At 32.5% G+C, this 20,241-nt stretch overlaps 1 protein-coding gene across 1 annotated transcript in view; it reads left to right on the top strand.

Annotated features, from left to right (window-relative positions):
• Window positions 1-20,241, top strand: part of Vps13a (vacuolar protein sorting 13 homolog A) — a 236,593-nt gene that overhangs the window by 97,987 nt on the left and 118,365 nt on the right. The window contains 7 exon segments of the mRNA XM_048806784.1: window positions 4,348-4,440; window positions 4,891-5,247; window positions 5,582-5,683; window positions 7,126-7,284; window positions 7,431-7,686; window positions 8,910-9,070; window positions 13,569-13,672. Coding sequence (XP_048662741.1) covers window positions 4,348-4,440; window positions 4,891-5,247; window positions 5,582-5,683; window positions 7,126-7,284; window positions 7,431-7,686; window positions 8,910-9,070; window positions 13,569-13,672 — 1,232 coding nt within the window.

Below are 20,241 nucleotides of genomic sequence, written 5' to 3' on the forward strand. Positions count from 1 at the left end.
TAATGTTTGATTTTATATATAAAACTTTTAGTATGTTGAGATATAAAGTCTTATACATCTAATTTTATGACAGAAAATATCTTATTAAGTATAGCATTTTATTGTGTGACTATTGGTAGACTGTTGAAAAAATGAATAGTTTTTCCTATTCTTATGTTAAATTATGTTGATAGATTTTCCTGTAGTATACCAGCATTATGTTTATTGGTTGGGGTTATCTGTTGTGGGAGAGTGGGGAGGCGCTTTTCACTGGAAGTCATATTTATGGTGATAACCTAAAGGATAAGTAGATCTTAAACTTGGGCAGGAGGAATCATAGGAATGTATTTTGAGAAGAAGGGAACTGTATGTGTTGAAAAAACTGAGTTTCATAGAACATATTTCCACAACGTATTTACCCAGACATCACTTTATCTCATATATTTTATCTTTTCTCTTTGTTATTCAGTGGTCTTCAACTTGGGGCAGTACTCCCTATCACAATCAATCTCTGTAATGTAAGGAGTCTATTGTGAGCATTTGTTAAGTGCCTGTTCATGTTTGGTTGAACCTTATAAGATTGCTTCTTTGAAGGGGAAGCACTAATAGTCTCCACAGTAAAAATCATATAACAAGGGAGAAATATGGTGAGGGGGTTATAGTAGTAAAAAAGAATAAATTTTTCTGGATTCCTTATAGACAGAGTCTCTGAATATAGATCCTAAATAAAAGAGATCCCCCCCCCCAAACAAAAGAATAATAGTATTTTTTTGTGTGATTTCTTTGGGGGAATGGTTTTAGATTTTTTTCTTCCAATTTAGTTTTCTCTGTAAGTGTATTAAACAGAATTCCAAGATTTCTTCCCCCGATTTTTGTTCTTTCTACACAGTTTTTCCTCCCCTATGGATGATATTTGGTTACTAATCAGTTGACTATGTGTTAATGGGGAGTGTGATTATTCTCAGTGAAATATGATGAAGCATCAGGGAGATGCCGTCTTGCTGTTTTGAATGAAAAATTGCCATGTCAAGGAGCGGGCCACATGGCAAGGACCTAGGGAACAGGAAGTAGTCCCTGACTGACAGAATACATATGGGATCTTAGTGTTAGGGCCACAAGGAAGTGAATTCCACCATCAATTTTAAAGAAGTTGAAAGCAGGTCTTTCCATAGTCAGTCCTCCTTTTTAAGATGAATCCTGTAGGGTATATAAAGAACTCAAAAAGCTAAACACCACATGTTTTATTTTATTGGCCACATGTTCAATTTTGATTTCATCAAAATTCCTGACCCATAAATCTGGGAAATAATACATTTGTGTTATTTTAAACCACTAAATGTGTGGTTATTTGTTTCACAGTATTATAAAACTAATATGTATAGTGTTTTGCTCCAGAAGTAAGATGCTGTTGTAATAATTTATTTTAAATGTGGGAGCATCTTTGGAACTGGGCAGTAAGTAGACATTAGAGAAATTTTGATAATGATAGAGTAAGTCTTAATTATATCAAACACACTCTTGACAAAAATGTGGTGAAGGAGAACATTACCAGTGAGGACTCAGAGGAGAATAAAATATACATTATTGGAAACTTGGTGGAAGAGGAGATTGGTACACAGTGATTAAGAAACTTCACAGAATTGACTTATGGTTACATAGAAAATGGAACTTGTGACAAAGTTTGGCATGTATAGCTAAAGAGATTGCCTCTTGCCTGTTTTTTTTTTTTTTTTTTTTTTTTTTTTTTGCTGTTTATAATAAAATACTGGAAGACAGAAATAAATTGTGGAAAAATGTTAAAAAGAACCAGAATTTAATGATTTTGATAATTCTCAGCCTTTCCAAATGGCAAAAGCTTCTAGAAAGTAGAACTGGGTGTCTAGAGGGTAATCTGGAGAAAAGATTGTGTGATTATATAATGTTTTGCTAACACCTAAGAAAGATAAATGTTCACTCACTTAAAGGTCCCCTTCACAAGATTAGGATTTGTTTGGTATCTTAATCCAGAAGGCCTCTATTAAGCACAAGGGTGTTACTCATTAGTCTTCTCATGAGGAGACCAGGTTTTCTTAAAAAAGAGATATTTGGATGTGGCTTTTGTGTAATGGAATGAATTCTCATGAAATCCACAAAAGACTTGCAGACTTCCTAAGAAAATTATTTTGCCTGAAACACTATTATATTTAGACTGACAAGGACTGAGTATCAAATGAATAGAGACTCTTGAACCCCCAAAATTCTACCATTGAGGGGAAGAATGATAAAACTATAAAGGTGCAGATTTGCCCTATCTTTTATAAAGAAGGAAGGAAGATTTAGAGAGAGGAGCTGAGAGAGAATTATTCCCAGGTTTGACAACTGAATCAAGAAACTCATTTGCCTGGCTAGATTTCAGAATTGTTTTGGATTCTGTTGGCTTCTTTTTTCATTCTTTTTCCCCATTTGAACTGGAATATATGTAAACTGTTGTCCTAGTGTATGCCACCATCAAGTGTTGGGAATGGTGGGTGCTGGTAACTCACCTCAAGTTTTAGAAGGAGCGAAATTGTGTCTCAAAAACTATATTTAAAGGATTATATCCAGGAACTTCATATGCAGCTGGTTATGATTTACATTTTAAACTTTATGTTGATAAAAAATAGATGAAATTTTGAATCAGTGAGACATACAAGTCAGATATATGATGAAAAACATAAATTTTAGGAAAGGGTAAATATATTTTGCATTTGGGAGAGACATAAGTTATTCGACAGGCCAGAGGACAGAACTCTGCTTACCACAGTTAGGGAAAATTCAATTCGTTTTTAATTATATTACAGAATTAATTAGTATGCCTAATGTATTGGTAAATTTTCAATTTGCCTTGCCTTTTATAGCTTTTCCTTATGTAGATGAACTTTTTTCATTTTAGTTGTACAGTGGATTAATACTGTGATAAGATTTTATTTTAGTGATTTTAGTGAAGTAAAACACATAGTGTAAGTTCTTTAGATTTTTCATATATTTAAGAATATTAAAGAAGTGTTGAGACAGGCATGTGTGCTTTTTGTCTTTTGCCATGTGACGCCATGTGCCACTTCTAGACCCTGTGAGCAAAAAAGGTCATTACCAGAACTGAGCTGACGCCAATACCATGCCCTTGAACGAGGAGTCTTCTCTTGGAGTGAAATTATCTTTCCCAGGAATATGTGTCTTCCTGATAATATCAGCCACATTGCTCCAAATGTTTTGCTTGCTATTATATGAACATTTCGGTCTGACACATCTCTTCTCAGATAAAGCCCTTTAGATGATTGTTGAACCCTCAGAAGAAAATAAAATGAGAAGAATTGGGATATATTCTACTTTGCCAAAACAGTGAAGTAGATTGGGATTCCTATACTGATGAGCATGTGGAACTGAATTCCCTTGGAATTCCCTATAAAAATAGGAAAAATTTAGTATCCTGTCTAGGGGACTATAAAATGAAGATGCCAAGAGTCAAGAATCTAGGAGTCGTCTTGTCTTAGCTCGGTGATACAGACTTAAGATTCCTCATAAGATTGCAATGAAGCTGTCAGCTGGGGAATCAGTTTTCTGAAGCTTTACTTGGCAAGAATCCAAAGGACTGCTTGTGATATATTTTCTGCCAAAGTGGGTGACCAAAGAGAAGGATAAAAATATCATTAGTGATGGAAGCTTCAGTGACTTTAAGAGTATAACCTCTATATTTTATTGGCCACATGTTCAGAGCCACCTTATAGGATGACAGTTATAAGATTTATGATCAAATGTACTGTCTCATTAATTTATGTCAACAATGGAATGAGATAAAAATGGCTGCTAATCATTTGATACTCAGTAGTACATATATTGACTGACATTTTGATCAAATGGGTATTCTGATTTTTTATATCTTTATTTATTTGTTCAGTTTTATTCGGTGCTAAGGATCAAACCCAGTGCCTCCCACATGCTAGGCAAGCACTGTTACCACTGATCTGCAGCCCCAGCCCCTATTCTGACTTTTTGATGTTAATGCCCAACCAATTGTTAAATATTTTGATTCTTAGTTCTTGAGGTAGGTATTATTATCCTCATGTTATAGATGTTGAGTATGAGGTTTCTAGAACTCAATTCCTCATTAAATAAATGCCAGAACCGGGGGAATAACATTTCTATTTAATGTGTTACATTAACATTATTGCAAATGCAATTATTAATACTTTATTATAAAGAATGATTAGCGATTAAGAAGTGTTGAATCAATTGGTTGTTTACAGTTAGTTACTTTTTATTTAACATAGCTTTATTAGTATAAAGGTCTTGAAATAGAAATGTTTTAATATTTGAATGTTAATTTAGTGGTAATAATTTTTTTTCTCATAGGTTTTGCAGCCCTGTGACTTGTTTTTTCAGTCTACTCAGACAGGTACAGATCCACAAGTGATTGATATTTCAGTAAAATCCCTTACACTAAAGGTGGGTTAAAATATAATCACTCAAATCTTTTAGTACACTTTTTTTTTTTAAAGTAGTAAAACATAGAAACAAGCAATTATTATAGCAAGTTTTTAAATCATTAAATAAGGAAAAAAAATAGTTTTTGATAAGTTTTATGAAACATTGTAAAATTTTTAGCATAGATTTTTATAATGTATGTTATTCTATGTTTTATTACTGACATTCGATAGCTTTTATTAATATCTACTACCGTTATAGTACATATAGTTGAAATTATACTTGATAGTTCAATATTTACAAGATTCATGTAAATACTTATCAGATTGAAGTTAGTTGTAGTAATGTAAAAATTAATGTAAGCCACAAATTATATCTCCTATTTTGTGTTAATAAATGTTTAATATTAATTGCTTATGATTATTTAGCAAATATATTTAATGTATTTTGAAATTTTGTTTTTCCATTTAGGTTTCACCAGTTATCATAAATACCATGATTACTATAACTTCAGCACTTTATACAACTAAAGAAACCACCCCAAAAGAGATGGCTTCTTCTTCAGCACATTTATGGGAAAAGAAGGATACAAAGAATTTAAAAATGTGGTTTCTTGAAGGGTCAAATGAAACTGAAAAAATATCTCCCTCAGTTGAATTGGTACCCAAAGGAGAGATGATGAAATTGAACATTGATTCTATTTTTCTGGTTCTTGAGGCTGGAATTGGTCATAGAACAGTGCCTATGCTTTTGGCAAAGTCATGTTTTTCAGGGGAAGGCAAAAACTGGAGTAGTCTAATAAATCTCCACTGTCAGCTTGAGCTAGAAGTAAGCATATATTTATTTTTGTAGTTTTTATAACAAATAGTACTATGTATAAAATATTTTAGGTATTATATGTAGATATTTATGCCTTTAGAGAGGATTTTATCTCAAGTAAATTGTGAAGGGCAAATCTGGACCATTATTTGTTAGCCAATCGAGGAGGGTGCTGAGGGAGGGATTATATTGTAGGAAGCTCCTGAATGACATGCAGCGTGTTTTTCATGCAGAAGAAATAGCATGGCCAGAGTCATGTTTACAGGAACTATTGTGGAAGATCATTTTTAAAAATATCAAGATGCTTCAATTCATTTAAAAAGATTAAAAATTCTTTCTTTAGGTTCATTATTATAATGAAATGTTTGGTGTATGGGAGCCTTTGCTTGAACCATTAGAAATTGATCAGACTGAAGACTTTAGACCATGGAATCTTGGAATCAAGGTAAATTTATGTATATATTTATGTATATAAAATATATGTATATAAATATTTATGTATATATTTGTATATAACGTATATATATATATATGTATAATGTGTGTTTATATTTATGAAGTGTGTGTTTAATGACTTTATTTGAGCCATTTATATTCATGGCAAAATTGAGAAGATACAGAGATTTTCCATATACTCTTTGCCACTCTACATGCTTGACTTTGTATTACCATCCCCCATCAAAGTATATTTGACGTCTGAAAAGAAGATGAAGTCTAGATAGGGCAGAGGGGTGGAAGGGGAAGGGAGGGGGCAGGGGGTTAGCAAAGATGGTAGCATATGATGGACATCATTATCCAAAGTACATGTATGAAGACACGAATTGGTGTCAATATACTTTATATATAACCCGAGATATATTAAAAAAAAAGTTTTCAAAAATTGATGTCTACACCACATTAGACACTTTAATTTTAATCATAGCAAAGTTGAAGTTTTCTCATTGTCAACTTTGCGCACATTCTTCCCTATTTGACCTCTGAATGTGATTTTCAAATCCAAAGCCAGTGCTACCTGTCCTTCTAATACAAATAATTAACATTACTGATGTATAAGGCATTGTTCTGAATAAAGTATATTTGCTTTAATCCCCACAATGCACCCCCACCACCACCACTGAAAATGATGCAGTTTTTATCAACATTTGTAACTGGACTAAGACCAGAGAGGTTAATGGACTTCCATAAAGTAATAATAGCTACAAAGTAGAATAGATGGATGCAAATTTAGCTGCAGTCCCCATTCTTCGCTATATTATGTGTTCTTTTAGGTTGTGGTCTATTCCAGGTTTCTTTTACTTTCTGGAGGGAATATTTTTCTAACAATCTTATCTATCTTTCTATCCATAAAAACTTTATAGAGAAAAATGTGTATTTTTTTGCTTAAAAGATATTGTAAATTTATGTAATCATGATAATCAGGGCTTTTAGATGGACAAATAGTGCTTCTGAAGCAGAGATTTTAGTATTACCAGCATGTTTGCTGCCTAATAGTGACTAGTCAAACTACAAACAAATTTTTAGGGGCTATAAAGCCACTTAAAGTAACAACAGAAATGGCTAGCCTGGCATGCCCAGGTTAATGTATTATATCACTTGATTTAATTTTCGAGATATTTTTAGATGAAGGATTTAGATAAGTGAATTCCTTTGGTAATTTTTAGGTCAGAATATGCATGGCAAGTAGGTCTTTGAATCCTAAAACAGGGTAAATGTTCTTGATTCATAATGATGGCATGTCCAAGTAAATTTAGGAATGAATGAATTTATTGCCCTTTGTAATAACAATATTATTGGATTTGTCTCAAGTTTGTTTTTACTTTGTAGAATGAAATATGTTGTGTTCCTAGAAGTGAATTCTTTTTTATATGTCACAATTTATCATTTTAGATGAAAAAGAAAGCAAAACAAGCTATTGTTGAGTCAGATTCTGAAGAAGAAAACTACAAAGTGCCAGAATATAAAACTGTCATCAGTTTCTATTCAAAAGATCAGTTAAACATTACATTATCCAAATGTGGCCTTGTAATGTTAAGTAATTTAGTTAAGGTAAGAAAATTTGAAACTTTTAATGTTGATATAATGGACTGAGTTGACCCCTTTTTTGAGTACATTTATTGTTAATTTAATTGTCATGTATTCTGCTTATCATTTAGTTCTTCACATTTTCATTTAAGAAAACTGTTCCTCATTAGGCATTTACCGAAGCTGCTACTGGATCTGCACCTGTCTTTGTAAGGGATCTAGCACCATTTATGATTTTAAATTGTCTTGGACTTACGATCTCTGTTTCACCAAGTGATTCTTTTAATGTACTCAATGTTCCTCTGGCAAAGTCATATACATTAAAAAATATGCAAAGTTTAAGTATGGATTATGTCCGAACTAAGGACAATGACCATTTTAATGCAATGACCAGCCTAAGCAGCAAACTCTTCTTCATTCTTCTTAGTAAGTGATAAATTTCCTTCTTGACGTTTTATTCAAAATTACATTTTACCTATTTGTAGTGTGTATGTGTATAGGGTGTATGTGTATAGGCTATATGGTATATATGTAGGTGTGTGTGTTGTTGGGATGGTGGTGGTGGATTTTTAATAGATTGAGGCTTTTTTTTTTTTTGCCTTTGCAGCACTTTGCATCACTAAATATGTGTTGTTCAAATCTACTTTATTTATGTTCTCCATTTATTTAGAGCAGGCTAGTTAACTGCTTTATTGTGGGGAGGAAAAAATGTTGTATCTCTTCCAGTTTTTATAAACCATAGGCATTTGGTGACTGTTTTAGTCATATGTGGTATAAAGTATTAGATATTCTACCAGTTTTGTAGCTTAGTGAATTCAAAGAGTTTGAATTCATACAAAATTCTTAAATTATCATACTACCTAGTCATTATGAAAAACAGTTCCAAATCTTTACCCTTACCACTTTCTGATACTCTGATATTTATGTAGCTATCGAGGAGAGGGCATCATTTGAAAAAGGTAATTCAATTTGGGGGACAGGGAGCAGACTACAAAAATATTGCTCATTCTTCTAGTTAAGAAATAATGCATAATGGGTGTTTCAGAGCATTGTCAGTGGATTGATCAGTTTTAGCTCTATTTGTTTTTGCACTAACATTTCTATGATTGGGAATAAAGTGAGTGAAATTTATATAAATAAGTAACTTCACAACTCAATACAACATGTATATATTAGGTAAGTATATACAAAATTTTGTTTAATCATATAGCTAAAAAGTTACAGAAGTAGTTGAAATAAATGAAAACTAAAAAATTTCAGTTCCATTAGTATTTTCCAATGTCTGTCTCAAGGTATTAGTGACAGCAACTCAGAGATCACTATTCTTGAATTTTATAATAATAATTATCATTGCTTAGATATTTTTAAAAGGTTTAAACTGGGCCTAGTGATACATACCTAAAATACCAGCTACTCAGGAGGCCAACTTGGGCAACTTAGACCCTATCTCAAATTTAAAAATACATAAAAATAAAAAAGAAATAGGATGTGGCTCAGTAGTAGAGTACCCTTGGGTTCAATCTCCCTATCACAAAACAGCAAAAAATAAAATTTTAAGACCATCATCTGATATTTTGGTATTTACCATACGTAAAATTAATATATAGTAAATTACAGTAAAAACTTTCAAATATCTGTATTTAATTTAGCTCCTGTTAACCACTCGACTGCTGATAAGATTCCTTTAACAAAAGTAGGACGATGTCTGTACACTGTAAGACACAGAGAATCTGGAGTTGAAAGATCTATTGTTTGTCAAATTGATGCAGTAGAAGGAAGTAAGAAGATAACAGTTCGCTCACCAGTGCAGGTATGAAATGATTGATTTGGAGGGGAGATTCTTTATGCTTACTTATTATTACTAAATGGATACAAACTATAATAGAAGTAGGTTAATATCAAAGAGAATATCTCATCAGTGCCACACTACTAGAAGAATTTGTTCAGTATATATCTTAAAATTTTTTATAGAATGGCTTTATAAGATATTATGTAAGAAAAATCATCAGTATTTTCTTTAGGTTTTTATTATATATATATATGTATGTGTGTGTGTGTGTGTGTGTGTATATATATATATATATATATATATATATATATATATATATCCTTTCTTTTCAATTAGAAAAAATTATATAGCTTTATCAAGGTATTGGCAATAAACTGCATATATTTTAAATTGAGTTTTGGTATAAAAACACTTATGAAACTTGATCATAGTCAAGGTAATAAACATTTATTACCAAAAAAACTTCCCCTTTTCCCAACTTCCCCATTCCTACGTATCCACTAATCTGTTCTCAATATGCATTATTATATAGTCTTGAATTTTATATAAATGGAATACAGAGTAGAATTTAACTTCTTTCACTCAACAAAATTTTATATGTATCAACTTCTGTGAATAGTGTTGTTACATGTAGTTGCAGAGAAGTAATCCATTATATGGAGATCCCATATATCCATTTTGAGTGATTTTTTTAAAAATATTTTTTTAGTTGTGAATGGACACATTAACTTTATTTTATTTATGTATTTTTATGTGGTGCTGATAATTGAACCCAGTGCCTCACACATGCTAGGCAAAGGCTTTCCCACTGAGCTACAACCCCAGCCTCTCTAGTGATTCTTTGTATACATTGCAAGGTAAAGATTGAGGATCAGTCTTTCCAAATGACTTTCCAATTGCTCCAACTCAGATTATATTTTTCCCAACAAATTTTCTTGATACTTGCCAAAAGTTATTTGGCCATAATAAGATGGTTTATTTCTAAACTTTGTATTCTTTTTCATTAATCTGTTTGTCTTTATGCTGGTACCACATCATCTTGATTACTAAGTCTTGAAATCAGGTAGTAAAAATTGTCCCTCTTTGTTCTTTTCTGAAGTTCTTTGGATATTGTAAGTTCTTTCTATTTCTCTTTAAATTTTAGTCAGGTTATTTATTTTTGTCAAAATGTGATAAAATTGACTTTTTTTAAAATTTAAATTTTCAGTTATCTATTACTAGCATTTAGAAATACATTATTTTTCTATTAACTCAGATTGTACAACCTTACTGGACTCATGTATTCTAGTAGATTTAAACAGTTGTGTAGATTTAGACAATTATAATTTCTGCAAATAAAGACATTTTTACTTCATCATTTCCAATTTTATTTTATTTTTTGCCTTTTTTCCTGAGCTTATTGAGAAGATCTTAAAAATTTTGTTGAGATGATAGATTAAATTTATTTAAAAATGTTTCATCAACTCTGCATTCCTAGGATAAATCTCATTTGATCATGAAGTATATTATTGGACTGTTTTCTAAAATTGTGATTAAAATTTTTGAATTTGTGTTCACAGAGAATCTTTGTCTAGAATTTTAATGTTTTGTGTGTCTTGTGGGAAAGTTTTAAACTATGGTTTCAATTGATTTGTTATCTACTACTTTTTTGGTGGTATTAGGAACCAAACCCAGGATCTTGCATATGCTGGGCAAATGTTTTACGATCTACACCTGAACTCTACCTTCAGCCTTTTCTGTTACTTTTAAGTGAGCTGTTTCATTCATGAAATTTATCTGTCTCACCTAAACTGATGAATTTGGTAACATTAAAGTGTTAATAATAATATTCCATTATTTTAATGTGTAAATTTGCATTGACAGTCAATTTTTAGAGCAATGACCTTAAATAGACTTTATCTAAAATATATCATTAGGTCCTTAAAACATTTTGTTGATTGTTACTTACTTACCTTCCCTCAATACAGACAAACCAATTGAGATTACTATTCATATTTTTTAATACTGATAAAAGAGACAAGCTGCATATCTGTGAGGGATTAGTTAAGTACTCCACAGAGCCATTGCAAATGAAAAAGAATTTGGAAGGAAGGAGGGAAGACAGGAAAGAAGGAAGGAGAAAAGTAAAAGAAAAAGGAAGAAAAAGAAAAATAGAATTAAAGATTGCTACAATATATTATCTGATGTATCCATATGTTAAAACATTCTTTTTCAAAAGCAAGAATAGAGATTTTAAAAGAGCATATATAAAACTGAACATTCGTTGTATCTTACAGGTTTGTTTTTTGTGTGTTTGTGTGTGGGGAGTATGTTATTTATACAGATAAACAAAATATCCAGGGATTATGCCCTGGATATTTATGGATGGAAATTATTTAGAGTTTCTTTGTTATGTTTTCGTGTATTATTAAATGTTCTCATATATGAATTCATTACTTTTGGTATTCAGGAGAAATAGAATTTGTCAAGCTCACAGAACTAGTTAATAATAGAGCCAGGATTTGATTATGTGCGTGCGTGTGTGTGTGTGTGTGTGTGTGTGTGTGTGTGTGTGATGTTTTTACCTTAGTTGTTCATGTCCCTCTCCTATTACTCTGCTGCTGTATAGTGAAAAACTTTAGGATAAACTTATACTTTTTTAAAAAACAAAGAACAGAAATTTATTTCTAACACTTTGGAGGCTTGGGAAGTCCAGGATCAAGAGGCACCAGCTTGGGTGTCTTGTGAGAACTGCTCAACACTGTGATTCTAAGATTGTACCTTTCTGCTGAGAGGATGTAGCAATAAGATGTAGTCCTGGAATCAGATGGTGGAAGGCAGAAAGGCAAGAGGGACTGGATGCTGTGTCCCCAAGGACAGAAGAGAAAAATGGGAAGAGCTGCAGAAAGCTTTTATGATTCCTTTTTCCAGATATTTGGTCTTCTTTCCAAGTTTTAAAAAACTAGTTTATTCTCTGCTTCCAACCGACTTTTTCCACACTAAATTTGACTGGGTAAACAAAGCAAAATCACACTTTGGTAACTAACTTCACATTCCAAATATGCACTATTGGAAGCATGTAGATCTTAGTAGGTTTCATTTGCATCAGTGGCAAGTTGAGTGAAAAATTTATTCAAAAATTTGTAATCAAAAAATGTGATTATAAAACTTACACCTACTGTCTCTTATTTGAAGTGAACATTGCTGATTTGATATCAAATCTTTTCCTTAGGAAGATTTTTCAGTTGTATTTTTAATTTTGAGAAGGTTATTATATATAGTCCACTCTGTCCACAGCATGGAATATAACAAATGTTGACATTTAAATTTTTTTCTTCAAATTAAAAAAAATGAGTAAAGTTGAAGTCATCTATTTTGTTTCCTTCTTAGTCTGTATTTGCTTTTTTTATTCTTATAGAAAATACCAATTTGATGATATGAGATATATATATATATATGTTTATTTTTATCTATGATAATATATTCTGTTGCATAAATAATCAATTCTAAGAAAATTGTTTTGTCTTTTGTGTGTGTGTGTGTGTGTGTGTGTGTGTGATGCCAGGTTCAGACCCAGGGCTTTTCACATGGTAGGCAAGAATTCTAACACTAACATCACCAGCAAGAAAGTTTTCTTAATTATTGCACTATTTATGAGGTGGTTTCTTTGTTTCTTAATAAGATCAGTAAGGTCAGTGTTGTAGAGAACATGACTATTTTTTGGTGCATATATGTAAATATTTCTCTGGATATATGACAGGAGAAAACTTGCTAAGTCTTTAAATAGGTATATATTTATTTCTTTGCCCAACTATTTTCTGAATAATTTTTATCAATTTGTATTATATCAGCAGTGTGCAGGTGTTCCTGTTCACATTCTTTTTAGATGTTGATATTATAAGGCTTGTGATTTTTTGCTAGCCTTATGGTATGAAAACATACCTAATGATTATAATTTGCATCATCTTGATTTCTAGGAAAGTTGAGTATTTTTTCATCTGTTTATTGGTCATTCAAGTTTTCTCTTCTGCAAATCACTTTGCTTATATTGTTTGCATTTTTCTTGATTGCAATTTTCTTAATGATTTCACAGATTTTTGTATGTATGCTGATTATAGATTCTTTATTAACTATATTTTAACATTTTCCAACCTGTCACATTTTTCACTTCTGTCATATAAATAATAAATTGATATATTTTTTTTCTGTGGATTTTCCTCTTCTGTTTCTGCCTAAATAAAAACATATCTCTAAATAAATTAATCCCTGTCTCAAGGTGAAGAAATTATTATCTTTCACCTCTTGAGATGTTTAAAGTTTTATTTTTAAATTCATTTCTTTTCTTTCTTTTTTTTTTGTAGTGCTAAGAACCTTTCCATATATTTTTTAGGATAAATGATTCTGTTTTCTTCTAGTTTATATGAGCAAGATGAATGTTGCCTAATAGTACCTTTGTTTTACTGTATTTTATATGGACATATAAAAATTATTTAGGTTCTTATAGTAGTAATATTAAAGATGAGTTATTTTTCTTTCTCAGATTAGAAATCATTTTTCAATTCCAATCTCTGTTTATGAAGGAGATACTTTATTGGGAATTGCTTCACCTGAAAATGAATTCAACATACCATTAGCATCTTACCGGTAATTTTTTTCTTTATTTTTTTGTTGCTATTTCATAAAGTTTTTAGTTTTAGATGCTATGTGAATATTTATTTTTAACTTATTAAATTTTCATCTGATTTATCCTGTTGATTATCTATTTTATTTAGGTTTCAAGAATCCTAGGTGGTTCTTTTCAAAAGAAATATTATTTAATGTATAATTAATTTGTACCATGAAAATTATTTATGTTTTTGCTGGTAAATACAATTATTACATGCTTGCAGAATGATCACCTTAACCATAGTCATGTATATTCATGAGTTTTACAAATGTTTAAGAATATGATTGATGGTTCCAAGATTTATATATTGTGGCCTGATTTTTACTTTTCAAAACTATTATAATAGAATTTTGGTGAAATTCCTTTTGAAAAAATATCTTTTAATATAAACACTTCTATGTTAATTGTTTAGGGATAGAGTAATGTAAATGCATTAATGGTTAAATGTTTATAATATTTTGATTAAATTTGATATAAATGTTTTAAGAAAAAATTAACAAAATAATGCTAGTCTTATAATTGTAGATTTAACATTGTAACAAATAAATATTATTTGGGCTATTTAATTTACAATTGAAAATAATCTCTTTTGTGGAGAATGGATTCTCTTGGAGAATAATCCTTCTCTAAAATTAAGAATTGTAGTTTATTTAAATGCCATTTCAGAATACACTCTAAAAATGCTAGGGAAGGGAAAAGGTGATACTACGGTTTTTAACTGTCCCCTAGTTCTGTTCTTTCTGATCCAAGCCTGAAAGTTTAAGGTGGTGTTCTAAATGCTTAGAAAGCAGTCTTAATAGTTCCGGGCACATATTTTCACATAGATAGACCTACAAACCCTAACATGCATTTTATTACTTAATTCAGAAGTGCTGAGGGAAAGAATTGTTGAGAGAATAACAGCAAAAATAGTTGTTTACAATATCAGACATGTTCTAGAAAGTTTTTTGGGTTGGTTAAAAGACAAATTTTAAATAACTTGTAAGATGTTTAAAAATTTCTATGAAGAACTTTTAAACCATTTAATAATATTTAATAATAATTAATGGCATTCATCATAAAAAAAAAACAAAAACGGCAAGGCATTGGCACCAAAAGAGAGACTTAGACCAATGGTACAGAATAGAAGAAACAGAGACAAACCCACATAAATCCAATTATCTTATACTAGACAAAGTTGTCAGAAACATACATTGGGGAGAAGATAGCCTCTTCAACAAATGGTGCAGGGAAAACTAGAAATCCACATGTAGCAAAAATGAAATTAAACCCCTATCTCTCACCCTGCACAAAAATCAACTTAAAGGGGATCAAGGATGTAGGCACTAGAACAGAGACCCTGTGCCTAATATAGAAGAAAAAGTAGTCCAAATCTCCACCATATCAGCTTAGGTACTGACTTTCTTAACAAGACCCCTGAAGCACAAGAAGTGAAATTAAGAATCTTAAATGGGATGAAATCAGACTAAAAAGCTTCTTCACAGCAAAGGAAACAATCAACAACATGAAGAGAGAGCCTACAGAATGGAAGAAAATCTTTACTACATGCACCAACATTAGTCTCCAGAATATTAAAGAACTCAAAAAACTTAACACCAAAAACAAACAAATAACACAATCACTAAATGGGCTAAGAAGCTGAACCAACACTTCACAGAAGAAATACAATCGGTCAACAAATAGACAAAAAATGTTCAACACCCTGAGCAATTAGAGAAATGCAAATCAAAACTACACTGAGATTTTATCTCACTCCAGTCAGAATGGAAATCATGAAGCATACAAGCAGCAACAAATGTTGGCAAGGATGTGGGGGAAAAGATACATTCATACATTGCTTGTGGGGCCGTGAATTGGTACAACCACTATGAAAGCAGTGTGGAGATTCCTCAGAAAACTTGGAAGGGAACCACCATTTGACCTAGTTATCCCTCTCCTCAACATATACCCAAAGGACTTAAAATCAGCATACTACAGTGATGTAGCCACATCAGTGTTTATAGCAGCTCAATTCATAGTAGCCAAACCATGGAACCAACTTAGGGGTGCCCTTCAACAGGTGATTGGATAAAGAAATTATGGTATATATGTGTATGTATATGTGTATGTGTGTGTGTGTGTGTGTGTGTATATATATATATATATATATATATATACACACACACAATGGAATATTACTTAAAGAAGAATGAAATTATGGCATTTGCTGATAAGTGGATGGAGCTAGAGAATATCATGCTAAGCAAAATAAGCCATTCCCATAGAACCAAAGACTGAATGTTTTCTCTACTATGTGGATGCTAATTCACAGTGGTGGTGGGAAGAATAGAGGTACTTTGTATTAGAAGGGAGTGAAGGGAGGGGAGGAAGTATGGGGCAGGAAGTACTGTGGAAGGAATCAGACATTATTACCCTATATGTATATATGATTACATACTAGTGTAATTCTACATCATTTACAACCAGAAGAATGAAAAATTATACTCCATTTATGTATGATACGTCAAAAAATACATTCTATAGTAATGTATAACTCATTAGAACAAATTTTTAAAAAACAGTTAATGGCATTCTGGTTTTTAAGAATATCTGCCAAATATTTTGTGACTCTGTAGTAGAGAAAAGAATATCTTTGTACTTTTGTTCAAGGCTAAATAATACTTCATTAAATGAAATTTAATCTTCCCTAATTAGAGTTATTATTGACTAATCAGCAAGAATTTTGCATTAATTCAGTGATTAGATGTACGTGCACTTAAATATTTATGAGATGAGGGCTTAAATTAACAAATGCTATTTTACTCTATAGAATTTGACTATACTTATCCTTAAATTTAATTAATAAATATTTATCAAGTGTTGTGTTGTGGGTGAGACATTGTAATATACCAAAATAAATTGGACATGGTTGTTACCATTAAGAGATTGATACATTTTCTAAATATATTAGGTAGGAAAAAGTGGATTTTAGAGAGTTACTGAAAGTGTTACTAGGAACTGTTGAAAACCAAGGATTAGTGATTGACTTCTGGGGAAGGTACATGAAGAACAGAAAAAATATAGTAATGTTGAGATTAGATGCGGACAGCAACAGAAGTAGAAATAATTGCATAAACAAAGATAAACAGGAATGAAATTGTAAGGACTTTGTATACTTATAATTAATAGTCTGAATTTCATTAGAATATAGAGTATGTATTTAAAAACAGAATTTGAAGAGTTAAGTTCACGCTTAAGAAGTTACTCCCTCATTTTTCTTGCTGCCAGTTTTATAAATCTTACATCCACCTACTAATATCATCTGTTTTCTTCCTTCTTGTCACATAATATTTGTTGTTCAGTTTCTAGACCACTCATTCTACCACCTTTTCTTATTTACAGTCTCCTACCATTGATCATCTTCTGTTTTCTCTTCTTCACTCTTTATTTGAACTTTCCTTTAACCACACATATTTCTCTAACTCAAGTCTTTTTCTCAGAACTCTTTTTGGGAAACATTTCACTTCTTCTTCATTTTTTTTTAAGGTAATTAAATCCAGGGACACTTAACCACTGACCCACATCCCTACCCTTTTTATTTTTTATTTTAAGACAGGGTCTTGCTAAGTTGATAAGGCTGGCTTTGAACTTATGATATTCCTGCCTCAGACTCCCAAGCTGCTAAAATTACAGGTTTGTTCTACTGTGCCCCGCAAAATTTTTCACTTCTGCATAACACCCTGCAGTCTGTTTAGAAAGAGTTGGCCACACTACATTATTTCCCTCAGTCTTACATTTGCTCTTTCAGTATCTATTACAGTGTAGTAGTTACCTTTTAACATTACATTTACTACTTGGTTTGTATATTTTAAATTTTGCCCTCTCATTGCTACATGGAGACCCAGAGAATATTTTGATAAAATGTTTTGATATATATGTTGACTTTAGGAGAAAATTAATTTTTTTCTTTAAGTGTTGGAATAATGGAAAGTAGAATGAAAATTATGAAGAGGCTACAAATAGAATAGGCTGTCTGAAACTGATTGGATAAAAAATGTATGTAGGTCAGGGGTACAAGTACTCTAATGTTTCAAAGACTAGTAGTTTAAAGTCACTAAAAACGGGCATATAGAAAATCAAGCATGGAGGATTCATTGTTCATTGTGGGAAATTTTTAACATCAGAAATCATTATAGAAATACAAAACAGTTAAAATTTTAAGAAAAGAGCTTAGGAAAATAGGGATGGAGATAGTTTTTGCAGTTGTTCATCTATAAAGGTTACTCATAATCATAGCTCATTAGTGTTATGAATAAATAATATTTGTAGGGGCTGAGGGTGTAGCTCAGTGGTAGAATACTTACCTTGCACACTTGAAGCCCTAGATTTGATCCTTACCACCATACATACTCATAAATATGCACAAAAATATTTCTTAAGTGTTTATTCTAGCATATAGCTAACTTTTAAACTTGTTAGACCTAGCCAGCCATGGTGGCATACTCCTCTAATCCCAGTAACTATGGAATATGATGTAGGAGATAACAAATTCAAGGTCAGCCTGGGCAACATAGCCAGTTCCTATCTCAACAGCTTAAAAAATAAAAAAGACGGGGGTATCCAAGATGGCGGGCCAGCAGGAGGCAGCATTCTGTGTCACTCTGTGACCTGGGACTTAAGTAGTGAGAATAATGTTTCTCTGCAAGCAATATTCCTGCTCCCGCGCAGGAATCACAGCCACTGTACCAGCGCAGGGCTCCAGGCCTCAGCTTCAGAGAAGGTCTCCCAACTACTCATCCATACAGGACTACTGGGAGCCGGAGTGGCAACATAGGCATGGGTACCCACACAGAACTTTCTGCCACCCACCTGAGCAGAAATCCCAGATGCTGCTCCCACACAGGACACCCAGCAGCTACCAACGTGCAGGAACTCCAGCTGCTATTCCCGTATGGACACCTGTCTACTAATGTGGGTCTCCCAGGGTCGCCTCCATCTTGGGACTCTGCAGCAACAGAGATAGTCCCCTACGTGCTGTAGCATGCCTGTACCGGAGAACTTCACACAGGCTCTGAAGACAGCTGAAACTACACACTGTATGCCACAGAACACTCTCTGAACATATTGTCCATATCCAACGCTATCACCTGCCTCTCCCAAGCCGACCAACACCTCATCACTGAAAGCAGCTGGCTCCATCTTGGGTCACTTTCATCACCATCTTTAGTGGGGCAACTCCCAGTTTGGAACACTGCTGGCCAGGTGCCCAGTTTCTAAATCCCCCTTCTCCCCAGCAGCCACTAACCCAGAATAGTGATACCATGCTTAACTTCACCATCCTGAGGGTGTAAATACCAGCTAACAACAGATGACACCACCAGGAAAGATACTGATCTCTAGCTAAAACAACCCTTGCCTCTTCCTTCGAGATTTTTTTTTTTTCCTTCTCCTTCCCTATTCTCCCACCCTCACATCCCCAGCCTATGTGAAAGCAAGTATTTTGCATGAATTAGGATTTTGAGGACTGGGCATCTGAATAGTATATTATAGTTGACTTGTATATTCTTTTTTTCCCCTCCAATTTTTACTATTTTAACATTTTTTATTTTTCTCAGTATATGTGTACTCTACTGTCTTTCCATTTACTTGTCTACCCTAAATTACTTCTTCTCCATTCTCCTGCTACTGACATTCTTCTTTAGGTTTCTCATCCATACTTCCTAAGATGTAAGAACTCTATATCCTCACCTCCTGCCTCCTCAACAAATCATCCTATACCTCATCCACAGTTCTTTGTCCACTGTCAGAAACTTTAAACCCTTTTACAAACCTGCTGATTATATTATAGATAATAATTGAATTCACCATTTCTATACATTGTAAACAAATTGTAAACATTTTAATAGCAACTGTTTGTTTTAAGGTTATATCTTGTTTATATTGGGTTTGTTAACATTGTCCTTCCCCTCAAAAGGAGAGAGATTGGAACTCTACAAGGATACTAAAAGCTTATAGGGTAAAAACGGAAATGCCTCAGATCCACAGTGCTAGAAGGAAAGACACACAAGCAACATGAAAAGACAAAGGAGGAAAGTGCCCCAAATAAATCAAGATAACACATTATTAGAATCCATGGCCAGCACAGCAGATGAAATTACAGAGAAGGAGTTCAGGATGTACATAATAAAATGTTCTCTGAGTTAAAGGATGATATAAGAGAGCAAATACAGGCAGTAAAAACTTATTTTGAGGAAGAGTTACGTAAACACAGGAAGCAAAAGATGACTTCAATAGGGAGATAGAAGTTCTAAAAATAAAAATCAAACAGAAATCTTTTTTTTTTTTTTAATTTTTTATTGTGGGTTGTTCAAAACATTACAAATTTCTTGACATATCATATTCCACACTTTGATTCAAGTGGGTTATGAACTCCCACCTTCACCCCATACACAGATTGCAGAATCACATCAGATACACATCCATTGATTTACATATTGCCATACTAATGTCTGTTGTGCTCCACTGCCTTTCCCATCCTCCACCCTCCCCCCTCCTCACCTCTCCCCTC

Source organism: Marmota marmota, unplaced genomic scaffold (genome assembly GCF_001458135.2).
Source record: "Marmota marmota marmota unplaced genomic scaffold, marMar, whole genome shotgun sequence".
Taxonomy (NCBI): domain Eukaryota; kingdom Metazoa; phylum Chordata; class Mammalia; order Rodentia; family Sciuridae; genus Marmota; species Marmota marmota.